This window comes from Chinchilla lanigera, unplaced genomic scaffold (assembly GCF_000276665.1).
Source record: "Chinchilla lanigera isolate Chin_1 unplaced genomic scaffold, ChiLan1.0 scaffold00011, whole genome shotgun sequence".
NCBI lineage: Eukaryota > Metazoa > Chordata > Mammalia > Rodentia > Chinchillidae > Chinchilla > Chinchilla lanigera.
This window is the reverse complement of record NW_004955412.1, coordinates 25,703,591-25,714,294: the sequence shown is the minus strand read 5'-3', so window position 1 is coordinate 25,714,294 and position 10,704 is coordinate 25,703,591. Positions and strand designations below refer to the sequence as shown.

At 43.5% G+C, this 10,704-nt stretch overlaps 2 protein-coding genes across 3 annotated transcripts in view; one reads left to right on the top strand and one right to left on the bottom strand.

Annotated features, from left to right (window-relative positions):
• Nucleotides 1-10,271, top strand: part of Siae (sialic acid acetylesterase) — a 37,623-nt gene extending 27,352 nt beyond the window's left edge. For both annotated transcript variants that reach the window (XM_005378432.2, XM_005378431.2), the window contains exons 8-10: nt 5,240-5,397; nt 6,497-6,692; nt 8,067-10,271. In XM_005378432.2, the coding sequence (XP_005378489.1) occupies nt 5,240-5,397; nt 6,497-6,692; nt 8,067-8,300 (588 nt within the window). In that variant the 3' untranslated portion in view covers nt 8,301-10,271. The remainder of the gene's footprint in view (nt 1-5,239; nt 5,398-6,496; nt 6,693-8,066) is intronic.
• Tbrg1 (transforming growth factor beta regulator 1) overlaps nt 932-10,704 on the bottom strand; it is a 27,259-nt gene continuing 17,486 nt past the window's right edge. The window contains exon 9 of the mRNA XM_013511073.1: nt 932-1,344. Within this exon, the coding sequence (XP_013366527.1) occupies nt 1,277-1,344 (68 nt within the window). The 3' untranslated portion in view covers nt 932-1,276. The remainder of the gene's footprint in view (nt 1,345-10,704) is intronic.

Genomic DNA, 10,704 nt, shown 5'->3' with positions numbered 1-10,704 from the left:
ATAACAATATCAAACCTGTGTGTTATTTTAAGTATTACACAAGTCACTCTGTGTGAAGATTGGCACATGCTAGATAATGTTAGTGTTTATTATTATTGAGAGAAATCACAATGTCTGAGGGAGAGTTGGTCTATTAGGAAGGATGAACTGGCTTTATTGAAATGTTTGCAGTACTTAAACATATAGGGCTTGAGCTCCGTAAAGTGAGGCCAGATATGTAGCCAAGAGTTATTGGTCGAGAGTGGACCAGAAACATCAGAGAAAAAAGAGCAGGCGGCTGGAGACTGGCGTCCCTAGAGGTGTACTTTTCAAATGAGGTTTGGAGGAACGGCCGCAAATTGCATGTTACTTGTAAAATTTTCTGAATGTGGCTGGTTTTGTATTAGTTGGCTGGTTATATGCCTTCATTCGCCACAGTACTGCTAATCCCTGCGGGAGACTGAACAGTGCCCTGCCATAGCTCAGACTAGGAAGAAGAAAATAATTTTGTGTGGAGTGTGCTAGTTCCCCCTTGTGGCCAGTGTGTATTAGTGCAGTCCATGAAATAGAGTGGGCAACTTCAAGGGTTCTGCCCAGCAAACTGCCATTTTGAGAAAAGGTCTTTGGCCTAGGGGGCGATTAGCGTATCTCACTGTGGACTTCATGCTAGTCCTCACCATAGGCGGTTTCTGGTGACTTTATCACTGTGAATCTCATTATAGCACTGGCTGACTAATATCAGTCCACTGTCAGTGGGGTGTTGGCTGGAAGAAGTAGCGTGACTTAAGAAATCTTCATTCCTGTTTTTTAGTTTTCATGAAATTCTTTTGTGAAACTTTAGTACTCTAGTATCATTTCATATGTTAAAAAAATTTTTTTTTTGAGACAGGGTCTTGTAAGGTCCACAGGGGCCTTGAACTCACTCTGTAGCCCAAGCTGGCCTTTCACTTGTACCCCTCCTCCTGCTTCAGCCTCCTGGGTGCTGGAAGTATAGCCATGCATCCCCATGCCTGGCTTACCATTTACTATGTTAGGGCTGATCTGCTTAGAATTTTAGTAAGAGAACTGAAACGTCCCCTTGGGTCCATGCCATAGCCAAGGCTCCTTCTTGCTACTGTTGAACCTTTTTGTGTCTTCTTGTTGGTTTTCTAGTCTCTCTGGAGCCGCAAAATACATCCTCTGTTCACAGCTTCATCTGAGCATGTTTGTAGGAATGATGCCAGGTACCTCCTGGGCGTGTGAGTAGGAAGACTGTGTGGAACGGTCTGTTATGCTGCTCCCGTGATGGGAAATGGAGTCAAAAGACAGTGTGGGCGCTGCGAGGCCGCTCCCCCTTTGTGTGCTGGCTTCTTGTTAGAGCACGGTCTGTAAAGGACAGAAGAGGTTGTGCATTCTATTGGCTAGAACCAGGGCTAAGAATAAGAAGCTATCTAAATGAAAGGACAGGGTAATATGAACACCAGGAAAGGAAGGGAGAAATAGTGGGACCATGTGTGTTATAGTAATGGGAAAGGATCTGTCTGAGAGACTCCGTCCTTCCAGGTGTAGGGGTACATCAGCTTTCAGTCCTGATGAAGAGAATCCTCTTAACTCACTCGGTATGCAGTGCCTGGCTACTTTCTCTCTTTTGACTCTTCTCTAGTTGTAGCCTCCATCATCTCTTCCTCAAATTACTGTCCCCTAATCAGTCTTCCTTCTTGCTTCTGCCTCATCTCCCTCATCTCAATATCTCAGTCAAAGTGATCTGTGATATATCAGAAGGCTCCAGGGGCCCTGGATGACTGAGGTGAACAAGGACACTCCATACATGATCTGCCCCCATCACCCCATGACTTTATCTCCTGCTTCTGTTTTACCACACAGGTCCACTCGAAAAACTCCCGCTCCAGGGCTGCCATTTTCTCTTCCTGTTGACTGGGACGTTTATCCTCCACTGTATTAATTTTCCATCACTTGAAACATATGACCACTAGTTTACTGTAGAGCTTAAAACAATACAGAACGCATGTATTATCCCATGGTTTCTGTAGGTGAGGGGCTTGGTTATGCATAGCATAGCTGGGCCCTCCACTCTGGGCTTCAGGAAAGGGTCAGACACAGGGTCGCATCTAAGGCTTGGGTTCCCTTCCAAACTCCTGTGGTTGTTGCAGAACTCATTTCCTCTAAGCTGTAGAACCCATGGCCACTTTCTTGAAAGCCAGCAGAAGGAAATTTGACTCTTTTGAAGGGCTCCCCTGACTAGGTCAGGCTCCTCCTTCTGGTGATCTTGAAGTCAACTGATTAGGGACCTTACTTACATGTGACAAATCCCTTCATTTTTACCATACAACAGAACATAACCATGGGAGTAAAGTCCTATTATCTTTGCCACTCTGTTGGTTAGAAGAAAGTTACAGATACTCACCACCAGGTGCAGGGTGCTGAATAAGGAGGTGAGGTCATTTTTGTGGCTCACGTTAGAATTCTGTCTAATACACTCGGATATCATTGTAGCTTTCTCTATCATCCTGTCCTTGTCTTTGTTCAAACCTGCTTCTCACTCTTCTTTGAACTTCTGTTTTTTCAATGAATTTACCACTTATATGATGTGGAATTACTTGTGGTTATCTTTCTTTACTAGAATGTTAAGTATGGGAAGGAATTCATGTGTTTTGTTCACTGCTGTATCTTCTGGGCCAATATGAATGCCTGCCACTGAGTAGATGCTCGGTAAATATTTCTTAGGAGCTGAATGATATTACATGAGCTTTAGGGGCTGGAGATTTAGCTCAGTGGCACAGCACCTGCCTGGCAAGTGCGAGGTTGTGAGTTTGATTCCCGATACTGGAAAAAAACAAACAAACAGAAAAAACCAAAAAAAATGAGCTTTAATTCTCCACAGGCTCTTTCTGGAACAATACTATTTTCCAGATATTCTGTTACTCCTTGGTGAGATGCCCTACATCCCAAGCAGATAATTCAGATGTTACAGATTCTGAGAAATGAGTTCAAGCCTTTCTTTTATCCTCCATATGCAGGTGGTTGCCTGGTTCTGTTAGTTTGTCCTATTTCTGAACATTTCATTTCTACTACTATTCCTACAAGTTAGATCTTTTTTGGTCTAAAATAGTATTAGTCCGTTTTCCATTATTGTGTCAAATACCTGAGATGAACTTAGAAGGAGAAAAGTTTGATTTGAGCTTAAGGTTTTGGGCCATGGTTGTTTGGCCTGTTGCCTGTAGTGGCATAGTATATCATGGCGGAGTGTGTGGTGGAGGAGGCCTATTCACTGCAGATGGGAAGCAAAAAGAGAGACAAGGAGGGGCTGAGGTACTGTGAATTACTTCAAGGGAATGTCTCCAATGACTTACTATTTCCTGCCAGGCCCCACTTCCTAAAGGTTCCAACGCTTCCCAGCAGTGTTACAGGCTGGGCCCAAGTCTTCAGTAACTGGGTCTTTGGGGACTTCAACATCTAATGTATAGCAAATGTAGTAGCTTCTTTCTTAATCAGTCTGTCTTGTATAATCAATGTATCACTCTTTTAAAATGGTCCTTTTATCATACCAGTAATTTCAGGGACCAATTGGTCTGAAATTCATATAACATAAGATTAACCCTAAAGGGTTCAGTTCAGGAACATGTTAGCACACTCACAATGCTGAGCAGGCATCAGCACCTCTGTCATGGTGCCCCAGTCCTTACAGAATAAAGTAGAAACTTTATTCCTCTGTCCACACTCTTGTCCGCGCTGTCTTTCCAGCCTGTCTGTCATAAGTACCCTACTCCAGGTAGACTGCATTCTCTTCCTTCCCCTGCCCCTTATAAGGTTCTAGTACGGAAAGTATAAGCAGGGCCAGTTGTAGTGGCTTCTCACATATTCTGTGCCCATCCAAATATTTTTCAAATAGATGCTGAGGCCATGTTTTCCTGTAATCATAATTTTTGTGTATTCAATGTGTATACTTGAATTGCTCTGCCACCACTTTAGCATTTAACCTATACTACACTATTATGTATTAACATTTTTTTTTATTATGTTCAAGTCTGTCTCTCTCAGAAAACCTAAAAAGTACTTGTATCAGCTAGCTGTTATTTTGTAACAAATCGCCTCCAAACTCCATGACTTAGAATAGTCTTTATTATTATAGTTCACATGTCTGGGGAGCTGGATTTGTATGATCTTGCTCAAGCTCTTTGGGCCCTTTCAGATCCTATGTCTCACCTGGGGCTTCTGCTTCAGTTGGGGATTGGCTACAGCATTTAGAGGCACAGCTCTGTTCCACAGGTCTTATTTTTCTCCAGAGAGCAGCAGGCTAGACCAGCCATGTCCTTCTCAGGGTGATGGCAGAAATTCAAAAGCAAGTGGAACCAGGCAAGGTCTCTTGAAGCCTAGGCTAGGAATTGACATTATACCTTTTGCTCCATCTTTTGGTGCAAGCAAACCACATGGCTGAGGTCACAATCAAGGGGTAGGGAGTATAGGCTTTCTTTCAATGGGAGGAAACGTAAGCCCACACGACAAGAAGGTGCATAGAAAGGAATGAAGAAATAGGGTCTTTGGTGCAATTTACCACACACTCAAGGGCAATTTTTTCTCTTTCCTTGTATTGCCCAGCCTTGTGTTATCGACAGATGTTGTATATAGATGTATTACTTTGTAACAAGCTACCCCAAACTTAAAAAAAATTCTAATAGTTTAAAATATCATCCATATCATTCACTTATGATTCCATGGGCTAGCCAGGCAGGGCTCAGCTGGATGGCTCATCTCTGCCTTATGTGATACCAGCTGGGCTCACTCATGTAGAATTCACATGACTGGCCCAGTCAACTGGACTGCTAGAACACTGGAGCCTCCTTTTTATGATCTTTCAATTTTAAAGGCCCATCTCTGTACAGTCTGTCAGATTAGCTGTCCCTCCATGGCCAGCATTCAAGAGAGTGAACCCAAGGCCTCTAAAAGCAGACTCAGAAGCTGCATAGCAGTTCTTTTGCATTCTGCTGGTGAGAGCAAATTGCAGGGCTGGTCCAGATTCAATGAGGAGAGAAGTACATCAGACTCTTGATGAAAAGTGTGACAAGCTGCACTGCAAAAAGGCTCCTGAGGTATGACAGTTAGGTGCATGTCTCTGCAAAGACAATGCCATGGCAGAAGTTACTGAATGCTTTCTGAATGAGCATTTGGATAACTGAGTGAAGCAGAAGCACAGGCTGCCAGCGAAAAGGACTTCAATATAGGACTCCGATGCAAGAAAAGTAAGGATATCTTTACTTTCTAGTTATCTTCGTATTTGTCTACGGACAACGCAGATGATGGATTTCCTCAGATCCGCTGGCATCAAACAGCAGATTTTGGCTTTGTCCCCAACCTGAAGATGCCCAATACTTTCATGGCTGTAGCTATGGATCTCGGTGACAGGGACTCACCTTTTGGCAGGTATGGGCTTTGCCTGACCAGGGTCTGGTATTTGCAGTAGTCCTTCACTCTCTTTACTTGTGAGGGGATGGATTCCAGTGATCTTCAACTTTACAGAGCTTTCAGTGGTAACAAGAAGCTCAATGCGGCACATGTGCCATGGGGTTTGCCACCACGGGTTGGGCTGTGAATTGGAGCTTAGGTGCACTATGTGTCAGTTATCCATACTGGGATATGCTGCGGTAACAACATTTCAGTGCTTTGATGCAAGAAAATTTCATGCTCACACTCTGACCAAAGAAAGGCAACAGAAATGTTGGTTAAAGTCATTCACAAACCCAAAGCAACAGAGACTCCAAGTTGATCTGTTCTTCTACAGTCAGCCTCTGATCTCATATTGGCAATTAAGTGCCTCCATCTGGAAGTTTGGTTTACATCAGCAAAACCATGTTGTATAGCCACACTCAGCTTCAGTGAGAGTAGGCCATGGAATTCTAGCATGGCCACAGGGGCCAGGGATATAGCTCAGTGGCCTAAGTGCCTGGCTGGCAAGCATAAGGTTCTGAGTTCAATTCCCAGTACCAAAAAACCCCACCAGAAACAAAAATAAAAATAGCATGGCCACAAAGGAGGATGGAGTCTTTGTGAACAGCTCCAGTGAATACCGTACACTAGCTGTAGGCTATAAGGGGATTTCAAATATGAAATGGAGCCCAAAACACAAAGTCAGGCCTATAGTAGGAACCTGATTAATATTTAATGAACAAACAAAAGCTGGAGGGGACCAAATGACAAACAGCTGATTTAGATGAAACATGGATTTTAGTGGTTTGGAATGGTCGTGCATGTTAACTACGTTAGTTCCAGTGTTTCACTCTCACCCTCTTTGTTTATTCCTTCCTTTCAAGCCACTGATTGCTTCAAAGTTTCCAAACTTGTAGAGGTCCAGAGGTCCCCCTGTGTTCACCACTCACCATTTCTCCTGAGGTGACTTCAGTGAGCAGGGAATTCAAGCAACTTTATTCTTATATTCTTAGAGGGTGCTTTGAATAATCTTTTAAAAAATATGCTTATTGTGAGGCTCAAACTCAAAGTTCTCTACTTGTTCTTCATCCTGTAGCATCCATCCCAGGGACAAACAGACTGTGGCTTATCGGCTGCACCTGGGGGCCCGTGCTGTGGCTTACGGTGAGAAGAATTTGACCTTTCAAGGACCACTGCCTGAGAAGATAGAACTCTTGGCTGACAAGGGGCTGCTCCAGCTTATATATTACCAGAGAATCCAGGTGCAGAGGCAGGATAAGAAGATATTTGAGGTGAGAATAGCCGGAGATGGAGGGCCTCATCCTGTGCTAAGAGTCAAGACTCCTCTGCTCTGATGTTCTGCTTTCTCATTGTAATGTGATCATGAGGCAGGTCTGGTTGGGTCGGGGTGGAGTTGAGTTTATCTTAGAGGGATAAGGATGCAGCTCTTAATTCATGAGTTTAGAGGCAACTTCGATAGAACAATTAAGGGAAGGAAAATGAGCCTCTACTAAATGATATTCCTTTTGTAGTCTCCCTCCCAGAGTAACCATCTTTACTCAGGGAAGGTCCTGTATCCTTATTTATAGTTACCTATTGATCATTCCTCCAGAATATTCCTCTCATCCTTGGGTGACATTTTTTTTTCTTGTTATACTGTCCTAAATTCTGACATTTTTTGAATTTCCTGTCTCCTTTGAAAAGCTTAAGTTTGGTGATTTGTAACTTAGTTAATGTAATAGAATTGCTTTCTTCTAACACCTAGAGGGATCATTATTTAGGAATCTTACATAGTTAAGGGTGGGGGGGTGGTGGTATTTCTGGATGGAACATTTAAATAAGTGTCTTTGGGAATCTTAAGGCCATTAGGCTGGGAGAAGGTATGGGAAAGAAGGCATCAGAGAAGAGAGAATATTAGACACAAACTTCACCTCAGAGTTTATCTAGGGTGTTGTAGCTTCTTCAGAATCCTGAGTATATGGTATCCACCGGCCTCAGATGCCTGGTCAGTGTTTGTCCTGCTTAGCTTCTTTCCAGGCTCATTTTTAGGTGAATTTAGATTCCCAACAAGGCTGTACATTCTGAGTTCTTTCAGTTGCTGGCTGTCTGCCCATTATCTAGTGTCAGGAGAGAACTTAACATTTGGGTCCTGGAAATGTGTGTTCACTTTTCTCAACTGCCTTCTGACTCAAGAGGTGTAGTATTCACAGCTCTTTTGGGAGCACCGGGGAGCAGTGGCAGCAGCCGGGTGGCTGGGATCACTTACATCCCTGCCTGCTTGGCATCTGGTGGAAGGGCCACTGCAAGCCTGTCCAGGGGAGCCTCCCTAGGGGCTTACAGATGACTGTACTGCTGTGTCTTCCTACGTTAATGTTTTATTTATTGATGTAACTTATTTAATCACATGAACATTTATTGGTGCTGGAGAGTGAAGCCAGAGCCTTGTGCAGTGTAGGCTTGAGTTGCCCAGCCTGCACGAGTATGTTATAGATTTGTGTTTTTTTGCACCCAGACTCAGCGTGCACCAGGTTCTGGTGATTGCAGGAAATGGGTCTTTGGCCAAGAGTAGGTCCTTCCCTCCTTTCTAGTCTGTCTGCAAGGGCAGTTCTTGGTTTCTTGGGATACCCTAACTGACCTGAGCACCGGTATTCTGACTCTCTTACTAGATCTCATGCTGCAGCGACCGTCAATGCAAGTGGCTCCCAGCTCCCATGAACACTTTCTCCTCCCAGACCTTGACCCTGAGTATCAGCTCTTGTCCTGGCACTGTGGCTGCTCTTCGCTACGCCTGGACCACATGGCCTTGTGAATATAAGCAGTGTCCCCTTTACCACCCCAGCAGTGGCCTGCCAGCCCCTCCCTTTATTGCTTTCAGTACAGACCAGGCTCCTGGACATTAAAGCTGCCCAATGACAGCTGCTGTACGGTCAGATCTTAGATACAGGGGGAGGTGGGTTTTGGCATTTAGGAGTTTAAATGATGACAACTGTTGCTTTAAAGGAAATTGATAGAAAGCCTCCCCGAACAGCTCCCAGCTAGCACGTGGCTGTATAATCTGAGATAAACCAGGGTCAGCAGGTAACTTGGAATACTTGCCTTTGCCCCCTCACTAGTCTAAGCCTAAAAACTGGACTAGTTGTGAACTATAACCAAATTGGACCGCATCATATACCACCCTCATATCAATGGGAATGAGGTGTCTAACTTTTGCCCCTTTTCCTCTAGAACTGTGGAACCTCACAGTTAGAAGAGGGTTTAAAAGCCATAGAGGCTGATTAGTGTTTCCCGTGTCCTTTGCCAATTTTTTGACAAGTGGTTATTGTGTAACAAGTTTCTCAAGCTTCCAAAGGTTTTTCTTCAGGCGGAACTGAAATCTTTCATGAAATTTTACTACATGTGTCTTCCAGATAACTGAAGACAGACATATTGGTATTTTCCTTAAGCCCAAAACAATTGTATTCCTTCAGTCTAAATAATGATGTTTAAAACAAACGAACCAATTCAAGGCCAGCCTGGGCTACATAGTGAGTTCAAGGCCTGGCTGAACTATATAGTGAGACCCTGTCTCAAAAAAGTAAAAACAAACCAACTAGGTCCAAGCAAGCACATTGCGGGGGCGGGGGGGGGGGCAAGGATCTGCCTTAAGGCAGGCACTCAGGTGGCTGCAGTGAGGGGTGGGAGCAAAGTTGGATTACAGGTTTAGGGAAATATGACAGTGGTGGTAACTAAGGAAAACTGTCATTAGAGTTAAATATGTTTCAGGCCCTTTCAAATCAAAAGACTGGGCCAGGGATGTAGCTTAGTGGCATAGCACCTGCCTGGCAAGTGTGAAGTCCTGAATTCGATTCCCAGTTACCCCTGGAAAAAAGTCAAAAGACATAAGGATAATCCACATAGAAGAAAAAAGGCTGAAAGTAAAGCTACACAATAAGCTTATACAATAGTGCACATGAGACAAATGTGAAAGAGGCTTTTATCTATACTAATTAAGAATCATAATGCAATTTACTAGTTGGTTAAAAACAGCTGATGACCCTTGAAAACTCAGAAGTTGGAAATAAAAGCATTGTGACTTGTGATGTTTACATATTTGTGTCATCAAAACTGTGGTAGGATTAGCGTGTTTGAAGCATGGGGAATGAATAAGAATGTTATCTCTCTGGAGCTTTTATCCCTTGGATGTGAAAAACGAGACCTAAAGCAGTGAGCATCGCTCTCTGCACCCTCACGGGTTCTGGTGTGGTGCCAAACAGCAGGAAGAGCTTTATCAGTGATACTTAGTAAAAATATCTGGAAACAAGTCTTGTGTCCTGCAAGGAACTTCAAGAACTACCTAGTGTACAGTTAACTCCTAATGACTACACTTTTACCTCTTCATGCATCTGGCCTCACAGGAATCACGAACCTAGTAAGTTTCCTGAGAAGAGGTAAATCTACCTGTCCGCCCCGCTCCCAATTCCATTAAGCATATACCAAGGGCTGTTCTAATTTGGACGCAGCTAGAAGCAGCCAAGAACTCTAAGCCCATGTTCCTGTACCACTTATTTCTAGATGTCCCCCCTAAAACCTCAGGCATTCACAGGTGGGGCTTTTGCGAGTGATTGGATCATGGGGGTGTGATATGCATGAGATTAGTCCCCTGGTGAGTTTAGAGCTAAATGTGATGTTGGGAGGCACCTGCTCTGAGGAGGCGGGTCACTGGGCGTGGCCTGGAAGAGCCTCCCTCCCGCCTCCTCTCTTTGTCTTTCTCTGCTTCCTGTCTGCTTTGCCAGGAGCTGCTTCTCTTCTGCCATTCCACCCGACTTTGGAGCCAGCCCACTATGGGCTGAAACCTCTCAAGCTGTGAGCCAAATAAACCTTTCCTCCGTCAACTTGTGGGTGTTGGGTATTTTGTCCCAGCAACAAAGAAAGTGACTAAGACAACCCCCCAGTAACCTAGTACACACAGTGTAAAACATTTGGTTTAGGTAATACGTGTATTTACCTATACACATCAAGTTATACATGAATGAATTTATTTTCAGTGGCTGAATGATTTAAAATACACTGTGGAAGTTCAGTATATTTCCCCAAATGGAAATAAACCTTTAGTGTTTGAAAATGAACTAATAATCACTATAGAAAATGGACACTAAAAAAAAGTGTAAGTAAAATTCATGCCCAAAAATCATCATTCAGAGAAACTATTTTGGTGAACATTCACTTGATCTAGGTTACACAGTATTATACACTATATAGTATATTACTTTGTAATCTGTTTGTTGACATTCTACCAAAATAATTTTTTCTTTTTCTTTTTTTTTT